The sequence below is a fragment of the Cebus imitator genome, unplaced genomic scaffold, assembly GCF_001604975.1.
Source record: "Cebus imitator isolate Cc_AM_T3 unplaced genomic scaffold, Cebus_imitator-1.0 Scaffold134, whole genome shotgun sequence".
NCBI lineage: Eukaryota > Metazoa > Chordata > Mammalia > Primates > Cebidae > Cebus > Cebus imitator.
In genome coordinates, this window is record NW_016107449.1 from 4,619,846 (window position 1) to 4,643,380 (window position 23,535).

A 23,535-nucleotide genomic window follows, 5' to 3' on the forward strand; every position below is an offset into this window, starting at 1 on the left:
AGTTAGCACATTGCTGCATGCACGGGAGGTACTGAAACACACTGGCTGGTGTCAGGAAAAGGAGTCCCTGTCTTCATTTTGGCTAGCATCCATCACTGTTGACAGAAAGTTTGTGTTGTGGGCAGCCTCTGTAACTTCGATTCATTTTTCCTCTTTTCCTTCTTTAATGGAGGGGATGATGTGTTATATTTGGGGGTACCTCTTCAGAGGTTTGCTGGCCCTCATGACTGGTGAAGCTGTTCTGTGCTGAGTTTCTTCTGCACCAACATTTCTATAATAGTGTTGCATAACAAACCTTCCCAAGCCTCAGCAACTTCCATGAGCCTTACAGCAATAGGCATCTATTTTTTTCCCTCACTGTGTTGGGTCTATATTGGCTGGGGTGGTTCTGCTTCTCACTGATGGTTGCCTGGGGCTGGCTCCAGACTGGTGGGTTGGGTTCAGCTCTTCTTCATGAGTTTTCTTGTTTTCCTTGGGCTCTCCCAGCAACCACTATCACATTTTTAAGGCCATTTTGGCCAAAGCAAGTCAGGAGATCAGTCCTGAATCACTGTGGGTGGGCAGCATCCAAATGTGTGGATGAAAGGAAGGAATGATTTGCAGCATTCTACAAACTACCCAGGGACCTAGGCAGTTGTTTAAATGTAAAATCACCAGAATCATGTTAGCCTATAAGTAAGTAATGGTGCATTACTAATGACATTCATCCTTGTTGGCATTTTCTGTTTTATGTGTGACTAGTTCTTTTGCACTTCATTATTTTCCTTGTTCTCATTGAATGTTTCCAAATGACTGTTTCATTAGGTTGTCAAGTTTGCCTTACGTTCTTCACTTATCTTTTTTCCCTATCACCATGCTGTTATCTTGATCATCAGGCCTTCAGTGCCCTTATCCAGGGAATTTCAGTAAAATAGTAAAGGACACTTGTCGTCAGCTACACATAGGACTGTAGGCAGGGCTTGGATGGCTCTTAGTTCTGGGATGGGAATGGAGGGGTGTGGGTGGTATAGAAGGTGCAGCAGGTCATTCCCTATCAGGGGAGAACTGAACATGAGCTTCCTCCTCCTCTTGATAACATCTCACAAGGGCTCCTGAGTGAGATGAGGACTGTTTCCCTTCCTTTGGCACTTTCTAGGGGTCTGCTGAAGCAGGTTTTTGTGAGACTGTGTTTGACCCTTCCAACTAAAAAGCAATAGAATTGCTATTGAAGAGGATTATATGTGGAAGGAAATAAAGGGATAATCCCATTGGTTTTGTGGATGTGTTTATTGTTAGTACTTACTGCTGTATTAGGATTAGTGACCTTTGCTAGGAGCACAATAATTCTAAAACTACTAACGTTTCTATAATGTTGACTGAAGCTCTTATAAGCACTCTACATATGCTCATTTTATCATCACAACAGCCCTGTGATATAAGAACCATTGTTAGACCTATTTTTCTCCCTGAGACAGGGGGTGGGGGGAACTCCTCGTCTCCTTAAACTTGATGAGGACCTTCTTTGTTTGCGTTGCTGATATATGAGTGTTTGAGGGAATGAGGGAAAAAGGGAGGGAAAGATGGGACTTGTTGATCTCCCAGTAGCTTTCTGTGCCAGCTTGCTGCATCAGCACACCCACATCCTCCTTGCTGGGGAAATTGTTTGCCAGCTTATGGCCTTCTGTGTTTGAGGCACGTTCACTGCAGAGCCTACCAAAGGAGAGAGCTGGGGAGAAGATGGAATATGGAGTGACACTTGGGGGCACTTGCAGATTTCTTTGAGGAAGCCGTGTGTGTTCCAGGTTCTGAAGGATGAGACCTGTTGACTAAAAAAGAATTGGTGCTTTAAACAATTAAAATTAGTTTGATTCAGAAGTCTTGCTGAGGCTTGCAACCAGGGAGAATCTTTCAGCTGTTAGAGTGCTCCAAAGTAGTGCTTTAGCCCACAGTTTATGTACAGGTGGTGCACTCTACACATGCGCAGAAGTTATGTTAATTGTGCTCAGAAGTTACATTAGAGCAAAATCTTATCCAGGTTTGGGTGTGAGGGTCCATCTGGTTATAGATTATAGAGGCATAATCATTAATCCTGTCAGATATTATCTTATGTAAAGGAAGAGACAAGGGCTGAGATAATTGAATGTGTCTTTTCTGAAAATGCAGTGATTCAGGTAGGAGATGTGGGAACTGGTGCTGTATCTTGCTTATCATCTTCAGGGCATTCTTCTGAAGGGCTGTGCACCAAGTCTTGGAGTCAGGGGCTTTGTAAAATTCTGCTGGCAAGGGATTTTGTGAAGTTCTGCTGTTATGTAAGCAGGATGAACAAATGTAGTGTCTACATTTGTTATTTTGTCTCATACTTTGCTACTGAACCAGCTACATGAAGATCTGGGAGTGGGGGTAGCATCCTGCAGGGGCCTCAAGTGGGGAATGTGTTTGGGAAGTTTGGGGAATGGAAAGAATCCACAGTGCCTAGAGGATAGGGAGTGAAGGGGAGAGTGGTATGTAGTGACGTTGGTGTTGGGTGGGGGAAATCGGTCAGGGCTTTATCGACCATAGTAAAGAGTTCAGATTTTAAGTACTACTGGAGGCCAGTGGAAGGTTTTGAGTAGCTGAGTAATCTGATTTGATTGACTCCATTAGATATTTGTGTTGGCTGCTATGGGGAATGGAAGAAGAGTGGCAGCAGGGAATCCAGGCAATGGGCAGAGGTCACAGCCTGTGTGAGGGTTCATGGCCACATAGACCAGGCAGGGCCATGGAGAGCAGAAGCAGTCCAGGGCTGGAACAGGTGTTAAAGGCAGGCTAACAGAATGGCATACTGGGGATGGGTAATTAGGAGTGACATCCAGGTGGTGGCTAGAGCAGCAGGGTGGATGGTGGCTCCAGCTTACTGAGACGGGAAAGCCGGAGGGAAGAACGGGATCTGAGGGAGAACTTCCCTTTGGATGCATTTAATTTGAGAGGTCTTTAAGACCCTCATGTGGAGAAATCAGCTGGCAGCAGTCTGTGAGACTAGAACCTGTGGTGGGAGATGTCAGGGCTGCAGATGGAAGTCAGGAGTCCTCAGCAGAGATGAAATTTGTCTTTTGCTAGCCCCAAGGATTTGAGGGGTAAGCCGTGTCTTTCCTGTAGATTTACAAGTTGTAGTCATTATTTTATCCTTGTATGTGTAGACTAATTCATGAATTCTCAATTCATTCAAAAAATATTGAACTAAATATTGTGCTAGATGCATGGGACATGATGATTCATGAGATAGACTGTGGGTTTTGTGAGGGCAGGGAATATGTCTAACAGAAGAGACAGGTCATTCCATCAGAATTAAGTCAGGAATTCAATCAGAATTCCACCAGAATTAAGTAAAGTGTGATGTGTTCTGTGACAGGAAGCATAAAGTGGGGGTCACACAGCAGAGGCGTGGACCTAGTCTTGGGGTAAGGTGGGGATGTTTCAGCTGACTAGTGAGGGTGAGTAGGAGCCAGCTGAGTTATGCCGGCCTCAGGAAGAGGGCTCAGTTAGTGGTAGGTGGGCTAGCAGTTTGCATTAGAGTTGCAGTGTACAGAACTCTTTCTTGGACCTGGCAAATTCTGCACAAGGCACTCAAGGATTCCTCAGCAAGATTTTATAGCTCATAAGAATGTTAATATTCATGTAGGTTGATGATACTAGTTTCTTTTTTTTTTTTCTTTCTTTTCCAATGAAACTACCTTTGCAGATGATACTAGTTTCACTGCTACCTGTTTCACACAGTAAATTTGTTCCTTGCTAGGAATTTTCATAACTCTGTGCCCAGCTTTATTTTGGTGTGGTAAATATAGTGTGAAATTGGCAGCTCATAAGGCTTTATAAACACCTTACATGCATTATTTCAAAGAGCCAGGGCAGATTTTTGCTTGACAAGCTCTTATACTGTCAGAAAAAAACAACTCTTCAGAATCATCTGCGTTACTGCTAACATTATATAATTTGAACGTCATAATGTGTATGTTCACATAGAGTCACAGTGTTAGGACTGCAAAAGCAATTGGTATCACATTGGTGCAGATTGAAGAGCAACATATTTTTTTCTTAGTAATCCTTGCAGAATTATAAGGAAGCTTTTTGTTTGTTTGTTTGTTTGTTGCATTTTGTTCTATTTTTAAGAGATGGGGTCTCACACTGTTGCTCAGGTTGGAGTGTAGTGGCTCAACCATAGCTCACTGTAGACTCAAACTCCTGGGCTGAGGTGATCCCCCTGCCTCAGCCTCCCAAGTAGCTGGGATTATAGGTATGAACTACAATGCCTGGCTCCAGGAAGCTGATACAGGTATTGATCGACTTACCACCTATGCAATTTACGACCATTCCACTTTACGACCACAATCGCTACCCATGACTGCTCTGCGTCTGGCAGCGCAAACGTTGCCCAGCTGGGCGTACGACAGTGCGGACCAGCTTCCGGCAGCGGTACCATCTCCGTGTGCACCATTTCAACTGTACATATAGCCTACTCAACTTATGACCAAATCGTGTTACGACCGGTCCGCAGTCCCGACCGTGGTGGTAAGTCGAGCACTGGCTGTATTACTTATCCTCAGGTGCTAGTGTGTTCTCCCAAGGTGCTAATTTGTTGGTCAGGACTCTGTAGATGGTACAAACAACTTTGTTTGCTGAGGAAAATGTACAAAGGTGTGTTGACGGTGGATGACTGCTTTGACCCCCAGCATTGTGAGGTTTTACCCAGGCTGATCAGGGCCCTTGGAAGAACTGGCTGTGTTGCTACTCAGCCCCAGTGGGAGTTGTCACTGTGCTAAGTTCCCCACAACCCCTGCTTATCTACCAGTAGTTTATGGTTTAGCAAAATTGTCTATTACAACAGGGGCAACTCTAGGAACACATGGTAGGCCCTACAGTCTCCATACATGAGTGGGGGCAGGTCATCTAGAAGCTTGTGGTTGGGGAGCATGTGCTGGTTCATTTGAGCTGATTTCTCTTTTCATTCCCAGAGAGTTATGTTGGTGGAGAGGGAGCAGAGATTGGTCCATTTAGGAGCTCCACCAGCAAAGTTGTTTTTCAGAGGTATAAACCCATCCGTCTTCACAGCCTGTGTCAAAAACTGCCTCCTCCATGAACCTCTACTTCCTCATATCCTAACAGAAAGTCATGTTGTCCCTCCCCATACCTGCCCCCACTTACCTCCAGCATTCTAGCTGGTCTGTCATTGCTGGTCCCTATCAGCATCCACCTCCCTGGATTGGCTTCACAATTTCTTGATTAGGGCTGAGTGGTGGGTGGTACCCAAGGTGCAATTAACTCTCTTAGGCGGAAAATAAATAGGAATACTGCTTTGTTTTGTCTTAGAAGGGAATGAAACTTAGTTGTACTTGCCTTCGTTTTCGTGCAGGTTGTTTCTAAATTCTCATAATTGTATAAAGTGAATTGTCATAAATGGAAATTTTTCTTTTCAGATAATGTGGATGCAAGTGATCTCAAGCAGTTTTTTGAGACCAACTATTCTCAGATATATTTCATCTTCTATGAAAATTTTATAACACTGGAAAATAGTTTGAAATTAAAAGGTAAGCATTTCTGTAGTTTTTTAAATGTTCATGAATTTTTATAGTTGTATATATCATGAGCCACAAATTAAACATTTTAAAGCTTTGATTCTTGCTAAGCCTTTAACAAGGCTGTGAGAGCATGGTGGACGGGGTGGCATCTTTGTTTCCCTTGAGCTTTCCCTTATACAGATGTTAATTGAACAACATATGGCTAGCAAAAATAGCAGAAGGAACCCTTAGAAAACATGAATTTCAAAGGAATAATTTACTTAGAAAGAAAGAAAAGTAATACATGCACATCACTAAAAAATTTTAGATTCCATAAAAGGGTCTGAAATGAAGACTCAAGTGTCTTTTGCTCTGCGTGCAGAGGCAACCACTATTAAAGGTTTCCTGCATCTCCTTCCAGATATAGTGTTAATGTATTATGTTTATATGTGTTTGTCATTGTATTCTTTGAAAATCAGACCAACAGGATCACATTGTAGATTCTGTTCTGTGTCTAGGTGGCAGGATAGTGTAGCCTGAGGAGCCAGACTGGGTTGGGAACCTGGCCCCGCCCTTCTCATTTGCCCAAGCTGTACTTCTTGGGTAAATTAACCTCTCTCTGAGCCGGCTTCCTCCTGTCAGCATTAAACAGGTTCACAGGTATCCTAGCATTTTAGGACAGAGTTTGGTACATAGTCCATGGTCAGTTAGTAGTGGCTGCTGTCACCATCTTCTTTCATTTTCATGTAGTCTATGGGCTGAATCTAACTGAATCCCCATAGCTCTATGAAGTAGCTATCATCCATTCATTGAGAAAAGTAAATCATGTGCATAAATAACTGAAAAAAGTTAGAAAGTCATTTGTGCTGTAAGAGAGATTTAGACAGATTTCCATGGTTCTTGGGAAGTGGGAGAGATGACTTCCTGCTGAGTATATGGATGAGGCTTTGGGGAAGAGGTGGCCTTGGGCATGGACCTTGAAGGACAGCAGGATTTCAAGTGTGAGAGAGCAGCACTGCTGGTGAAGGGGAGAACATGAGTAAAGGTAGAGCTCTTTTTAGGACGTGTACGGGAAATGCATTTCTTTTTCTTGCAGCAAAGGTATGTGAGAGAGATTTGCAAGAAATTAGATAATGCTTTCAAGGTGCCTTCAGTTCTAGGATAAGGAGTTTGGACTTTGTTCTTGAGGTGGTTAGAGCTCTTGAAAGCATTTGCTACTATGACAAGTGTCTTGTAAAGTAGCAAGTGAACCAGAGGCAAGAATACCAATTGGAAGGCTGCTGCTGTCATTCATGTGAGGGATGGTGATGCCTGATCCGGGGAGGCAGTAGTTACGGGAAAAGTGTTGGGTCTCAGTGGTTCTGCCATCTATGAGACTTAGTTATAAGGGAAAGGGAGAAATCAAAGATGCTTTCAGGACACTTGAGTTTGCTTTGTGAGGTGCCATTAGTAATAGGAACCCTGGAGGGGAGCCAGATTTGGAAGCCAGGAGGGGGAAAGTGGCTTTGGGCAGTCTGTGTTTGAGGTTCCTTGGGGACACATTGGTGTAGGTTTTGGCTGGGCAGTACAATAGAGGTGACTGGAGCTTGGGAAAAAAGAGGTGAAATCATGCTGTTGCCAAGGGGTAAAGTATATTAAGAGAAAGACAGTGATGGTCAGAACTTCTAGATAATTCCTTATTTTATTGGGTATATGCAAAGAAAAGTGATGGAGTAGGGGGAGGGGTGCCAGGAAAGAGTTTTGTCAGAGAGGCCCAGGGAAGAGAGAGTTGAAGGCACGCAGGGTCAGCCTGTTGGTGCATGAGGTGCAGCTGGGCTGGGCAGTAAGAACTCATCAGCGTGGTTGTCAGTGAGTGCTGAGAGAAAGATGCTAGGTGAGGAGCTGGTCGGAATCCAGACAGATGGACATGGAGCCACAGGATGGTGAGCTGGTGAAGGTGACCCATGAAAATATCCTTTCAGAAAGTTTGATGTGAAAACACACGTTGTATCTCACTCTGGTCATGGGAAAGTTAGTGAGGAAGGGATTGGCCTGTTTGCAGGCTGAGGAGTGGGTCAGCTGGAGGGGAAGATAATTGAAGATGCAGGTGTTGGGGGAAGTGGGTTGAGACAGGTCAAGGAAAAAGAAGAGACACGGAGAGGAGTGTACAGGTGACCTTTCTATGTAAGGAGGAGCAGATAAGAAGATAGTGTAGATATGGAGACATTTTGAGGTAGAGAGGAAAAACTTAGGGACACCTTGTCAGATGCCCTGATTGCTCCTGTAGAACAGAGGCAGTTGTCAGTCATGGAGCGGGAGAAATTCAGGATGAGGCCCCGTGGTGGTCTTTGATTGTGGCCATTTTTGCAATCTACTGCAAAGAATTGTAATGAAGAACCAATAAAAACAGAGTGAGATTTTTGAAGTTTTTTGCTTTTAGTATAATCTGTGTTTGATTGAAGCACAGGGAAGACAGTGTGCCCCAAAAAAGGAATAAAAGAAAATGTCTACTGGGAATAATAAAATCATCTTGTGATAACTTCAGTCTTTGCAGTTACTCAGGCCAAAACTCCAGAGTTATTGGCTCTATCTTCAAAATACATCCAGAATCACTGGCCTGTTCTCATTGCCTACACTGGTAACACTGAAACTCCTGATATCCTCACCTGGATTATAACAGTAGCCACAGAAATGGTCTCCCATCTCCATACTTGTGACCTCTTCCATCCCATAGTTTCTTGTCAAAAGAGCAACTGGAGTCCTCCTTTAAAAATATGAGTCAAATCATGATTCTTGGTTTTTCTAAACTTTCAAACGGGTTCTCATTCCTAGTCATTACAGTTGGCTCAGGCTTCACCTACTCTGCCTTCCTTCACCTCACCTACTTTCCACCCTCAGCTGTGCTAGCTCTCCCCTTTGTGTGCTCCAGCCTTAAGGGCCTCTGGCTGTTTTCCTACTATGCCAGACATGCTCAGCCACAGGGACTTTGCACTGTCCAGTTGCTCTGCCTGGAGCACACCTCCCCTAAATTTCCATATGGCTTGCTTCCAAACCCCTGCATTTCCATATGGCTTACCCCCTAACCTCAAAGGATCTTTTCTCAGATGTTACCTTACCAGCGAGATGTTCTCTGACTTCCCCAGTCAAAATTACATACCATCTTTTTTGGCTTCACTTACTCGTTTATAGAATGCCTCTCCTGCCAGAATATTAACTTTTTGGGAGCTGTATCCTCAGGCTTAGAATGATCCCTGGCATATAGACATTCTGGTGAATGTCTTTGTTGAGCTGTGGGGGTTCAGTTAGATCAGGGGTATACAGCTTATGCTGCCTGTTTTATAAATTAAGTTTTATTGGACATAGCCATATCCATTTATTTATGTGTTATAAATAATACATAATAGCTTATAGCTGCCTGTTTTATAAATAAAGTTTTATTGGACACAGCCATATCTATTTGTTCATATATTGTCTGTGGCTGATTTTGTACTGTAACTGCAGATTTGAATATTTCTAAGAGAGGCCTGCAAAGCCTAAAATATTAATATCTGATCCTTTATAGAAAAGGTTTGCTGATTTCTGTATTAAATGATGTAGGCCAAGCACTTAGCACAATGCGGGTTACACAGAGAGAAGACAAAAAATGGTAACCTCTGCTGCAGGTGTTGTAAGTTTTATTACTGTTGTTACTATCAATAGGACAGTGTGCAGTTGCCCAAAAAGATATACTGCTTTTATAGTTATCTGCCCTATGACTTATATTACCAAGTTAGAAATTTTTCTTTGTTTGTGCTGTGCATTCTGCCATAATTTAAGGCAATAAGTAACTGGTTGAGAAATGAATAAATTACCCATGTTTGGTAACGACTTGGAAAACATGGAAGCTGTGTTTAAACAGCTAGCGGGGGGCAGCTCCGCCAGGTATGGACCCAAGCATCCTGGCTTGTTTGTCTGTTTGGAATCCTAGTGGGTTCTCCACACTGCCTCTTGCTATTTTTTGAATACATGAATGTATGTTGAGGCTTACTAGTTTTAAGCTGCCTTTTGGCGTAATTTGTAATGTCCTAAAGTTTAAACGATGTCATGGTAACCAGTTCTTTTTTAATATTCCAGGGAATAATAAGTCACAAAGGGAGGAGCTGGACTCCATCCTCTTCCTTTTTGAAGTAAGTTTTGATTAATTCATTTTGCTTTTATAATTCTTATTGGAAATAAAGTATTTTTGATCTTTAATTTTATTTGAATACAAATAAAAAAGCTATTGGTGGACATATATTTCCTTCTTTCCTTCCTTCCTTCCTTCCACCTTCCCACTTTTACAAACAGTGCTGCAAATAATTTTTTTGTGATTTTCTTTTTTTGCAAACATGGGAGAATTTTTCCTGTATGGATACCTAGATGTGAAATTATTAGATGGAAGAGTATGTACATCTGAAATAGCAGATATTGCTGAATTGCTCTCCAAAAGGTCATGTATTCACACTGAGAAACTGCCCTGTAAAAAGTAAAAAAAAAAAACAAAAAATGTTATGTAAACTAATATGTAAGTCTTAGGTTAATTTCCTATACTCTAACATTGGAGATGATTTGTCTTTTATATGTATATACACATATATGATATATATTTCTGACATGCAGAAACTCATTTTTAATATATATTTTTCTACTAGTGAGGTTATGATCTTTTTATGCATCTGTAGATCTGTGTGCGTTGATCATATCTTCAAAGTTGAAACAAAGTTTGGGTGTGGTTTTTGATTTATTAAGCTTAAAGTCTTTCTTGTCTATATGTATTAGATAAGTGGCCAGGTTTCGGGTACCTACCTGGAGAACACACTCAGAACTGAATTATAGGTTCTGAAAGTTCATTGTTGATTTTTAAGAAATTATTTGTGGTTTAAGAGGTGTACGCTTAGGTTGGTGTAAGAAGACAAACTTTTATGGCTGTAAAGGAAAGGCCTATTATGAACAGGTACAGAGCTGGCTGGAGGGGGAAGCCACTGTAGGAAAGATCTCCTACAGTAGGAGAGTTCTCCAGGGGCTTATGGTGAGGGACTTTCTGGGTTTATGGAGAAAAAACAAGACATGGGAAACTTCTAGCCCAGGACTTGTCTTTATGACTAGTGCTCGATAACCCTGGTTCCCTTTTCTCTCCTTTGAGAGCTATACTCCTTTTCCACAGTACAGACATTGATTCACTGCATATTCTGTAGTGATTATTATGTTTTCTGTGGTTACCCTCCTTTGAATGAAACCCGTGTAAATGAGTTGGGTTTTTTTTTGAGACAGAGTTTCGCTCGTTACCCAGGCTGGAGTGCAATGGTGCGATCTCAGCTCACCGCAACCTCTGCCTCCTGGGTTCAGGCAATTCACCTGCCTCAGCCTCCTGAGTAGCTGGGATTACAGGCAAGCACCTCCATGCCCAGCTAATTTTTTGTATTTTTAGTGGCAACGGGGTTTCACCATGTTGACCAGGATGGTCTCGATCTCTTGACCTAGTGATCCACCCGCCTTGGCCTCCCAAAGTGCTGGGATTACAGGCGTGAGCCACCGCGCCTGGCCCCTGAGTTGTTTTTAATAGGAGCTTTAAGTAAGTGTTTTACTTAAATATGAATCTACTGACCATCATTTGTTTGAACTATTTTATTGACTTAATTATTTTATTTATGTAATGGTTAAAGAATCTATAACATGTAAGTTAGGAAGCATGGTAATAAAGCACATACTCTTGACACCCTCCCCCTTCCTCATTTTAGCAACTAAAAGCTGCTTAAGTGCTCCTCCACCATCCTTTCTCACCTCTGTGGCAGTCACTCCCCTGCATTTTATCATTCTCTTTCTTTTAAAAAATGGCTTTACCACATATATTTGTACCCTTAAGTAATTTCTTGTGTAGTTTTGCTTGGCTTTGAGTATAATAGAAATTGTCTCCTATGGTACATAATCACCTTTGACTTGCTTTTAACCTCAACATTAATTCTAAGACTTATCCATGTTTTTAAATTTAGTTCGTTTATTCATTCCCACTGTTGGATTACGTGAATGTATGCAATTTGTTTAATTCCTACATTTTGTCTATAGGCTTTTTGTTTTCTTGGTAGACAGTCAGATTTTCTGTGAGTAAGGAGTGGACGTACTTGCCAGTTGGTCTGCCTTCTGCCCTGACTCAGCCTTCCAGTACATTGGTAAACGGGAGTGATAAAGGGTCATCTTATTTTTGATGTAAAGAGTTTTCTTAATGTGAAACATTAAGAGTAATATTTTCTGTAACTTTTTGGTAGATTTTATAATAAATTAAATAGCTTTGTTTCTGTTCCTAGTTTGAGATTTGTTTAAAAAATCATACATGGGTTTTGAAATTTCTAAATTTTTTTTTCTTGAAAAAACTTGATTGAGGTGACAGTGATTCTTCTTGATATTAATATGGTGAATTGCAGTTCTAGATTTTTGGATGGACTTACTATTATTGTTATTATTTGAGTCAGGGTCTTGCTGTATTGCCCAGCCTGAAGTTCAGTGGTGTGAACATAGCTCACTGCAGCCTTGACCTCTTGGGCTCAAGTGATCCTCCGGCCTCAGCTTCCTGAGTAGCTGGAATTACGTGTTTGCATCACTATGCCCAGCTAATTTTTTTTTTTTTTAATTTGTTGTAGAGATAGGTTCTCTCTATGTTGCCCAGGCTGGTCCCAAACTACTAGGCTCCTGGTTTCTCCCAGAAGATTGGTCTTTGCTTTTGCCAGGAGTCTGGGAATGCTCTTGATTGAGATCACTTTAGCTCCATTGAGGGTTCTGGTTTATTAATGGAAGTTTGGGTTCAGTTCCCTAAACTTACCATGGATGAGGACTAGGGGCTAGTATTGGCATCAGCTCCTTGACACTCTGCAGATTTTTCTTTTGCATGGTGCTCACGGATCACTTTTGGCTCACTTGTCTTCTGCCTCCTTTCCGCTTCCCTCTTTATTTCTCCTTCTTCTACCATTTTTTAGTCCCTTGTTAGTTTCTCTGTGTTCTCCAAAGCCCAGCAATGTTTTAGGAATTACATTTGTTGTCATGGATCTAAGGACTGAGTTGCCCTGCAGCAGGAAAGCCATTCAGAGACCTTAAACCTATCCCTCTCATAGAAGTTTCAATACCTTCCCTTCACGTCCTTAAATTCTAGACTAAGGAGGGTGTTGATACTGATACAGTACCATTTACAGAGGATTAGTTGCCTATATAATAGAATACTATATATATTACTCAAGGCTTCATAAAACTTTCATTTTGCACAGTAAATATGAATGAATAATAAACTTGCATTCCTTTTTATTTATGCTTATGTTCCCTCTGTCTCTGGCTTTAGAAGGTAGATTATAATTTGTATGTTTCATTCTGGGTGCTAAGTAACTTCATTGCTGCTTTGTAGGATAGTGCTGTGTAAAAGTGTGTAAAGAGGTAGTTTATAAGGGTTTGGAAGTGAATATTTATCAATTTGTAAATAATTGGGAAAGGCTCCCTTGAGAAGAGGTGGAATTAATAAGATGTGTTAAATCACAAAAGTGATACCACGTAGAGATATTCTGTAAATAAGAAATGGCTTGGAAGAAAGCATAGAGGTAAGAGATAAGAAGGCATGAAAGAAGAGTATGTGAAGAGAGCTGCTGTCTGCCTTGTAAGTCAGGGATGCACTGAAAGGGAACCTTGGAAAAAGGAAACAGTAATTTTTAGATTATTGGAGACACCACAGTATTCTGATAAAGTAAGTGATGTGCAATGAAGGCCACCAGCCAGTGCAGGTGATGGTCTCAGGCAGTGAGCAGACCTTTTTGCCTGCCTTCCTCTCTAGTGGAAACACTTGTGCCTTTTGGAAGTTGACCTTCCAGCTGCTTTTGCCTATTGCTTTAGATATGTGCACCACTTAGAGTTTCTGTTGTTGGTTCATGGAGATGTTTATCTTTTTTTTTTTTTAAGACAGAGTCTCGCTCTGTTGCCCAGGCTGGAGTGCAGTGGCATGATCTCGGCTCACTGCAACCTCTACCTTCTGGGTTCAAGCAGTTATTCCTGCCTCAGACTTCTGAGTAGCTGGGACTACAGGCATCTGCCATCATGCCTGGCTAATTTTTGCATTTTTCAGTAGAGACAGGGTTTTGCTGTAGAGACGGGGTTTCACCACATTAGTCAGGATAGTCTTGATTTCCTGACCTCCTGATCCGCCTGCCTCAGTTTCTCTAAGTGCTGGGATTACCGGTGCCTGCCTTAGCCTAAGTGCTGGGATTACCGGCAGTGCCCAGCCTTGAGAGGTTATTTTAATGGTACCTGAGATTTGTTTTAATCAGGTGTGGTAAGGCACAGAAACATGAAAATGATTGTTATGAAGGAAGATGTTTTAGTTATGCTCACAGTCCTCTAGAAACAGACATGTTACACAAAGCCACATAGGGAAGCACCGAAGCAAAATCAGTAGGCAGAGAGGAAAGAGGGAGAGACAGCCACAGAACTAAGGGCAGGAGCCTTTATTGTGATTTTTGCAGGAAGGAATGGACAAGGCCAGGTAAGCAAGCTACGTAGGTTTAGGACTTTATAGTTTGAATAATTTAAGCTGACTGGGCTGTAGGGGGTGGCCCCTGATTGTACAGTGCCTGGTCCTTGGGTGATTAGGGCAGGGGTGTAGAGCCCATAAAAGGACGTGGTTGGGGTTATGGATCTGGGATTGGTTGGTTTGCTATCAGAAACATGCTCTGAGACGCTATCTTTGGGAATTTGCTAATCCGGGGAGGGGCATCCTTCCTAGGCCACTGAGGCCCCAGATGTCAGCACATCAAGAATACAGAGAATAAGACAATATAATTAATCCAAAGATACTGTTTCAAGCTTTCTGCCATGTTGTGTGCCATCACCTTTTACTAGAGAAATAGTATAGTTTGGAGTTATACATATTGACAGAAGTGGCTTAATTTCAAAACTTAAACATGTTCTGGCATTAGAGTACTACTCATTCAGATGTTCTTCAAATATCACAGAATTTGAAATCACAGATAAACAGATTTCTTATTCTAAATTTTATTTAGATTACCCCACCATCTTAAACCCTGTTTCTGTCTTGTCTTTAACCTTCCTAGAGAACTGACTGGGTTCTTTATAGTCTGTAAAGTATGGGCCAGGCTGGTCTAACACTCACAGTCCTCTCCCTGGTTCCTGGTGTAGCGTTCCTTCATATTTTGTGGTTACTCTGTGGAAGGGCTCTGTTGGGCTAATACTTTGCCCCATTACCTCTCTGTGCATAGTTTCACTTCTGCCTCTTAGTTTATTCAGTTCTCTTTTCAGGGACTGCTGTTTTTTTTTTTTTTTTTTTTTTTTTTTTTTTTTTTTTTTTTTTTTTTTTTTTTTTTTTTTTTTTTTTGGATTTTTTTTTTTTTTTTTTTTTTCAATTCTTGTGGCAAATTTAATAGAAGAATATGAGAATCACTCTTCCCACACATAAAACACTGCAGGCACTCCAAATCCTTACAGACATATGTGCTTCAGGATCAACTCAGACATGCACAGCATCCCTGCGCTGGCTGTTTATTTTAAAAAACAACACCCCCCGGTTATCACAGTTTCTTTTTTGCCCATCATTTTCCATAACAAAAGAAGCTACAGAAAATCTGGGGGGAAGATACTGTCTTTGCAGACTTGACACATTTGCAGAGGAGTCATGAATAATGATTCCCAACCTCCTATGTAACTCCTGAATCAGGCCCAGGAATAAATGACAATATAAGAATGAATTTTGTTTACAGCAATATCATAATACAGCATTGAATCATTACAGTGCAGTGGTTGTAATTAAGTCCACCATAAAATATTCTTAGCCCAAACACTAGACGAACTAAAATCACCCAACTGCTCACAAACCAAAATGATCAGTGCAAGCAGCTGTTGTCTCAATAGTGAAAACCAAAATCGGTAAGGCTTTTCTGGCAGTGAGTCTCTGACATGAACGGCACCCTCTCTGCTCAGCGAGAACCCGGCCGCCCTCACTTAGAGTCTTGGTCTTTTTTTTCATCGAAAAGGGCGGAGTGGATCCCCAGCTTTTTCAGTTCTTCCACCAGGTCCCCAGTCTGGTACATCTGCAGAAGAATGTCACAGCCCCCCACAGACTCGCCGTTGAGGTACACTTGCGGGATTGTGGGCCAGTTGGAATAGTCTTTAATGCCTTGTTGGAGCTCCGGGTCGTCCAGCAGGTTGTAGCCCGCGTAGTCGCGGATGCCATGCAGCCGCAGGATCTGCACCACGGCGTTGCTGAAGCCGCACTGGGGCTGCTCCGGCATCCCCTTGAGGAACACCACCACCTTGTCCTTCTTCACCAGCGCGTCCAGCTGCTCCGCCGAGCCACCACTGCCCGCGCCCGAGCCCGCCGCCCGCATGCCCGGACCCCAAAGGCCACCGCCGCCCGCGCCGCGCCACCAGCGGAGCAGAGCTGTCCCCACTCGGCGGAGGGACCCGCTCATCCCCGCACGCTCTCCGGAGCCCACGATGGCCCCGGCCCTCACGATGGCCCCGGCCCTAAGCTGACCACCCGGAGCCCTCCCCTCAGGGACTGCTCTTAGCTCTTCTCCCCATCTGGCCCGTTCTCTCAGGCTCTGTTCAGACACACCAGTTTCTCCTGGGTACCCCTGCTAGAAGTGCTCATTCTTTCTTGTGGACTTATGTAATAGCACTGCCTTGTGTTATTACTTGACTGTGGCTGGATGTCCATCGTTATCCCTTAATGTGGCTATGCCTTAGCTTCTTAATGAGACTGTAAAAATTCTAAATCCATGTTTTTGAGTGGAAGAGGGACAAGAACAAATAAAATGAACAAGAAAAGCAGATTCTTCTAAAGCCAGCAACCATGACTTATATAATCCTTTGTGACTTTTTTTTTTTTTTGAGACAGAGTCTTGCTCTGTCTCCCAGGCTGGAGTGTAGTGGCATGATCTTGGCTCACCGCAACCTCTGCCTCCTGGATTCTCCTGCCTCAGCCTCCGAAGTAGCTGGGACTACAGACCCCCAGTGGTTGTAATTACCACTCCTGGCTAATTTTTGTAGAGACGAGGATTTCACCATATTGATCAGGCTGGTCTCAAACTCCTGACCTCAGATAATCCACGTGGCTAGTGGCTAGTGGCTAGTGTATTGGACAGGAGGGCTCTAGAGTCCTCCAGTAGAGCTTTATTTCATCATCTGAAAGACTATTTTTCCTTATTAAACACGGTGAAATCCTTAGTATCTTGTACATTTGTATCCTTGTGAGGCAGAGGACTTTGACTTAAGGTTTAGGATTTTACTGAAATGGTTTCTCTGGGCTTCTTATTACCATAATGCCCTTGGCTGAGAGGAATGAGCATTTACCTCCACAGGTTGGGGAAGCATGGCTTCAGTGACCCTCTGCAAACAGAATTGAAAAGCCATGCACAATTTTATTCTACTGTTTTCGTGCATGTTTTAAAATGAAAACAATGTTAAATAAAGGCTAGTCAACTTCCTTAGGACTTCATCTCCCTACCACACCTTCAACCTTTCTCCATCCATTCCCTTCAAGATAAAGAAAACAGTTTCAGTGCACTCCAGAATGGTGCATCATGTCTGTTTGTCACCCTTCCTTTGGTAGGAGATTCTTATTTGGGAAGCATTGATGGAAGAGGCAGACTGCAGCAGGTGAACTACACAGCAAGTGCAGATGACATGTAGGCTTCTTATAGGACATACAGAGAAAGAAAAATATTACCGTGGATGCTAGGTTTTGCTTTTCCTTTAGTATTGAGATTTGATTGCTTGAGATTTACTACACGCCCGTATGTGCTGACTCCCTTCGTTCCCTGCAGTGTGGTGGTTATGCTGGATTAGATGGCCGGACTCACGTGTGCACAGTCTTGCTGGGTGTAGTTATGTTTGGGAGTCATAATTTGACCAGTGGCGAATCCAGGGATGTAGTAGAATCTGTGTCTTACCTTAGTGGAATTCAACACTGGGTCTCTTGTTCTTCATTGCTCCAGGTGAGCTTATATAGACAGTGGATTTAGCCTCTAAATTTTTTCCTTAGAGTAGGGGAAAAGAACTTTTAATGACTTTCTTGATAATGGTAATATAGCTATATCCAGTACAGTGCCAGTAAATGAAACAAATGTCTGGCGTTTACTCTCTGTAAGCATTGCTTCTATATGCAATTCAGTAATTTGAATGTTGATTTTATTTCCCATCCCAATGCATTCATTTATAACTTTTCACATTTAATAGCACCATTTTACTTCAGAGACTAATAGTGAATTGCCTAAAGAAAAACTAGTTATGTATATAATAGGATTACAAACAATTCTGAGATTTATTTCCCTTTCTTCTTCCTTTCCTTCTCCTCCTCTCTCCCTCCCCCTGCCCTTGCCCTCTCTTCTTCTTTTGTGGGACTTGCATATCTTTTATAACTCTTTGAAAATGAAAACAAAGTAGAAGCTTCTGTGGAGGTTCAGTGAAAATGCCTGGACTGAATTCTAGGCGTGTCAACACGTTCAGGCTAGGTGTCCTACAGGATTAAGTAACAGTTCCCTTTCTTTCCTAATACAATGGCTAATGCCTTTTCTTACAAGCAAATAATACGTAGCAAGGCAGCAGAATCATATTTTTACAATCAACTAGTTGCCACAGTCCCTGCTTTTCTCTGCTTTGTCATTCCTTAGTCCAGGCTGTCCAGTGTGTAGCCATCCTTTCGTGCTGCTCCTCCCCCCGTGCTGAGGTGAAGGACTTTCCCTACAAACCTCTTAGGCCGTTACTGCTTTTTATTTTGTTTTCCCCTGAGGATCACTTTACAGTTTTTGAGTGGAAGAGGGACAAGAAAAAATGAATAAGAAGCAGATTCTTCTAAAATCCTTGGAATTTAAGCTCTTATTGAGGATTTCAAATATTTAGATGCTTTACTAGATTTTGTTTTCTTTTAAAATAATTATTCCAATTTTGAATGCAGCTCTTTGGGTCACTGTCATAATTCTGAGTGACAGATTGCAATTGAGGAAAAGCCACTATCAATTCAAATTTCTTGGAGAACATTTTTAAAAGAACTGAGCTGACACAGACACCCATCTCCCATCCCCAAAGTTTCCCTGTGTTTCAGTTGGCAAAGAGAATGAATGTCACTGGTTATCATGATTAGGATATTGGGTCACATTTATGACATGGGGCTATATTTAAATGATAATAGAGGTGTGTAATCATCTGGCTTTCTTTATAATGCTCACCATACTTGTGACTTTTACTGATGTTGAACCCTTGGTTGGGAACAACCCCAAATGATAACATTATTGTTATGGCATAGTGTGATCTTTCCTTGAGACTTGCTCTGCAGGGATCACAGTAGATTGCCAAGTGGCCAAGGCACCCTTTTGTACTGGTCTTACATGTTGCTTGTGGTGGCGAATTAGCTCTATAATTGCTGCTCGGTGCTATCTCCTGTACTGGATACTGGGGAAATAATAAAACACAGGACTGAGATCTTTTATCTCTATAGCATGTAGTTATTCTGGTGTCTGATTTTGCTTGTGAAAGAAATGTCTGTGATCCCTACAAACTGGAAGGTGGGAACAAAATATAAACATGTGGTCCATTTTGGAGAATCTTTGTATGCACTGTTTATGATTAAAATGTGATTATCCTATTACAAAATGTTAATTTGAATTAGACAAGTGTTTGAGTTGAAAAGAGTCAGTTTCAGTGGATAGTTTAATATCAGAATTTAGTATTAAAGACTGCAGTCTCCCTCTTGCATCAAGACTTACAGGTGAGAAACTTGGGATTGACCCAACAAGATATTACCACATTACTCAGATCACCTTGGAGGAAGGGACGCTGGAGATAAGATGTTTGTGGAAGTCTGAAATTACATTCTTGTGGCTATCTGTTGCAGCCCAGATGCCCTGAGCTTCCTGGCAGGCTGGCCTCTTTCACATAGTGTGCCACTTGACTTGTTGGTAACTGACACTCTCAGGAGGAGATCTGTGGAAGGCAATACTAGCAAAAATGCTTCCAAGAATCTTTTAAGGGCAGATAGTAGAAACTGCATTAGGACTAAAGACAGGGGAAATTCACAATGAAACTTGAGCATGGGTATTTATTGTTAGAATAGCAGGAGACATGTAGAGAGCTCTTTTCTCTTGAATTAAAATTAATCTGTTAATGCACTTTGGGGTTTTTTTTTTTCAATTAATATATACCTTTAGGAGACAGTTGTACAAAAACTTGCTATCATAAATCTGTTATTTTCTGTTTGAATGTGTAGTGTGGTGGCTGTTACAGAGTGACATCTAGTGTTTGATGTAGTTTGTGACACTATACAGGTTGGAAGGGTCTGGCTTAAAGCCTTCTGTGGACTGGCTCTTCCTGCAGGCCTTGGGAACTTAGTGAATGAATTTGACAGGGTGGCCAGTCCCAAGCCAACCTGCAGGTGTACAATGCTTTCTAATTTTGCTGAGGCAGGAATTTAAATCCTCTGAATTTATGGGGTGGTAGGAACCAAATAGTGGCATCTTACTGGGGCTTTGTTATTCTCTACTCATCACTTACGTAGAAACGGTCTGGGAGTGATTATTTCCCCTAAAAAAATGATATAAAAAAGATGGCCAACTAGTGTTAGTACCAAAACTGAAGAGATCAGAAAAATGCAGTAGTTTTCAGGCAGAAAATAGAAACTTGCATGAAACGAAGACTAGCATGGCAGATGTGGTTGTGACTGAGATCTCCTATGTAAATTACTTTTGTGAAAAGAAGACTCCTTTTGAATCCATTTTAGTGAATGCTTTATTCAGGGCAAAATCCACATATTACGGGTAGAATTATATGCTACTAATTTGGGAATTTGTGAAGGTCACTGAATGTTCATTCTGTCATTAAAAACAGAGTCCAGTGCAATGTGATTTTTTTCTTGACAAAGAGATTAGACCTTTGCATGATCCTAAGCTAAGTGAAAAATAACCTTGAAATCTGATAAGTGCCTGCCCTTCCAAGGTTTTGAATGTTGCATTTTTTGTACCTAATAAAAACATTTTGAACACATTTTAGTACTTAATACAGTAGTCTCCCTTATCTGCAGTTTCACCTTCTGGGGTTTTGCTTACTCGTGGTCAGCCAGGGTCCGAAAACATTAAATGGAAAATTAAAGAAATAAACCATTCATAAGTTTTAAATTTCATGAGTTGTGTGGTGAAATCTCTCACCATTCTGCTCCATCCTGCCTGGGATGTGAATCATTCTTTTGTCCAGTGGATCCATGCTGTAGATGCTAGCCATCCATCAGTCACTTCGTAGTGGTCCCAGTTTTCAGGTAAGCTGTTGTGATATCACAGTGCTTGAGTTCAGGTAACCCTTATTTTACTCAATAATGGCTCCAGGCTGGGAATGGTGGCTTATGCCTGTAATCCCAGCACTTTGGGAGGCTGAGGCCAGGTGGATTGCTTGAGGCCAGGAGTTTGAGGCCAGCCTGGCCAACATGATGAAACCCCATCTCTACTAAAAATACAAAAATTAGCCAGGTGTTGTGGTGTGCTGCTGTAATCCCAGCTACTCAGGAGGCTGAGGCTTGAGAATCACTTGAACCCAGGCAGAGGTTGCAGTGAGCGGAGATTGTGCCACTGTGCTCCAGCCTGGGCGACGGAGTGAGACTTTGTCTCAAAAATAATAATGATACTAATGGCTCCAAAACACAAGAATAGTAATGCTGGCAATCAGCTATGCCAAGGAGTGCTTAGCTTTATATACAGTGCTTCCTTTAAGTGAAAAGGTGAAAGTTCTTGACTTAATAAGAAAGAAAAAAATTATATGCTGAGGTTGCTAAGATCTACAGTAAGAATGAATATTCCATGAAATTGTAGAGAACGAAAAAGAAATTTGTGCACAGTGTATATAGGGTTTGTATATCTATGGTTTCAGGCATCCCTTGGGAGTCTTGAAACATATCCCCCTAGGATAAGGGAGGACTGCTGTAAAAAACATCAGTCTGTCTATTTTGTTCATTATTGGTAGTATTTTTCTCCCTCCATGGCTCTGTATATTTTGTTCTGGTACTCTTTGATATTCTCTTCTGTCTACTACCTGAGACTTTGTTCAGAGCCTCAGTTTCCCCACCTCTGGAGTATCCTGCTAAGTAGTCTTTTGGTCTGTGATCTTCTACCCCTTCTTTCTCCCTCACTCACTTCAGATGCTGTCTGTGTGATGTAATTATCGCCTTTAGGACAAAAGTCACACCTCCCAGTACAGCCTTCAGAACTTTCTTTGTCTGGTCTCTGCCTCCTTCTCTAACCCTTTATCACCTGTCTTTGCCCTCACTGGCAGCCTCTTACAGGTCCCTAAACAAGCATCAAGGCTTTTCATTTTTTGCTGCTGTTTAGTCTGCCTGAAATGCTCTTCCTTGCCTGGCTCACCCCTGTTGTCCTTCAGGATTTCAGTTCAAGGGTGTTCTCCCTGTGGGAGTACGCCTTGTCTGTCTTCACTTGCTTGTGCATGTACTGACATCCCTGATTTTCTTACCTTTTTCCCTTTGAGGGCTCTAGGTTTTAGAGCAGGAATGGTGGCTTTATCTATTTTTGATCTCTCACATGGTACCTGGCACAGAATGGGTGTTTAATAAGAGTATTTTTAATGAATTAAATAAATAAATGTTTGATTCAGAGGATATTTAATTACCTGTAGTACTACCAGTTCAACTGTCTATAGCTTAGTGATTAACAGTGCTTGGTGATAATTTCATCATATAAGTGATTTTTACTTTTATTTTTATTGATTTCTTCTTTAATAAAACTGTTTTTTTCTTCAATTTTTTGAGTGTAAAACTTAGTTCTTACATTATAGAAAATTCAAGTATGTGGATTTGTCTCTTATTTCAGATTTGACCAACTTTTGTTATATGTAAATCATATTGTTGATTATTTTTAGTTTATAATCAGTTTAATTCAAGAGTTAAAATCCACAAGTAATTGAGAATTACTGTTTTTTTTTTTTTTAACTTGAGTATTTAAAATCCACAACACTTGATGGTGGACTTCCCGTGTATTGAGTTTGCTTGTGACCTGTGTAACACTTAATTTTAGAGATTTATTTGCATGGCTTAGAAAAATAGCTTCGTAAGTGTTTCACAGATGTTGAATTCTGTGAAGTTCAATATTTGATATATAGCTGTTAAACTAGTTTTGCTATAACTATATTCAAATCTTCTGTATTACACTGTATTGCCTATTTTATTTCTCTAAGATAGTGTGTGTTAATATCTCTCCTTTAAAAAGTGTTTTTCCCTTTTAGTTTCTAAAAGTTGTTTTAATTGAGTATGCCTTCATTGTTTTATTTTCATGCTATGTTATTTGTTGTATAAAGATTAGTAAGTATTATAGGGATATCATAAATTACGTATTTAACCTATTTGAAATAATTCTCTTTGTCCCCCTGAAAACTTTTTCACTTGATATTGCTTTGTATGGTGTGTGTGCATGTGAGCCTCCTTTTCTGTATTTTATTGTCAGTCCTTCTGTGTTTGAAAGCTGCCTCTGATGGACTTTGTCTTTGGTAGGGGAATGTAACCTGCTTATACTTACTACTTTTTGTGTGTGATAATCAGTACACATCTGTATGTTCTGATGCCCGTTGCACTTGGTTTTAGCTTTTCTTCTAACATTTTTTGGGGAGAGGTCACTGATTTTGGCTTTATGAAATATGCTTTGTAATTTGGAAGGTACACTTCCTATTTTCATTCCAATAACTGTCTTTAAATTAACAATACTGTGTGCATTCGTTTTCTTCTGATATCAAGAATAAAGCAGTATTTCGGCCAGGCATGGTGGCTCATGCCTGTAATCCCAGCACTTTGGGAGGCCAAGGTGGGTGGATTACTTGAGGCCAAGAGTTCGAGACTAGCCTGACCAACATAGAGAAACCTCGTCTCTACTAAAAAATACAAAAATTAGCTGGGTGTGATGGCACATGCCTGTAATACAAACTACTCGGGAGGCTGAGGCACAAGAATCACTTGAGCCTGGGAGGCAGAGGTTGCAGTGAGCCAAGACTGCGTCATTGC

General features: G+C 41.4%; 2 protein-coding genes across 8 annotated transcripts in view; one reads left to right on the forward strand and one right to left on the reverse strand.

Annotated features, from left to right (window-relative positions):
* Positions 1 to 23,535, forward strand: part of RALGAPA2 (Ral GTPase activating protein catalytic subunit alpha 2) — a 329,247-nt gene that overhangs the window by 23,024 nt on the left and 282,688 nt on the right. For all 7 annotated transcript variants that reach the window (XM_017541502.2, XM_017541500.2, XM_017541496.2 and 4 more), the window contains exons 2-3: positions 5,430 to 5,540; positions 9,603 to 9,655. In XM_017541502.2, coding sequence (XP_017396991.1) covers positions 5,430 to 5,540; positions 9,603 to 9,655 — 164 coding nt within the window. The remainder of the gene's footprint in view (positions 1 to 5,429; positions 5,541 to 9,602; positions 9,656 to 23,535) is intronic.
* LOC108313188 (glutaredoxin-related protein 5, mitochondrial-like) lies at positions 14,903 to 16,110 on the reverse strand. Its single transcript, XM_037743090.1, has one exon. The coding sequence runs from the start codon at positions 15,959 to 15,961 to the stop codon at positions 15,488 to 15,490; it is 474 nt and encodes a 157-aa protein (XP_037599018.1). The 5' UTR covers positions 15,962 to 16,110; the 3' UTR covers positions 14,903 to 15,487.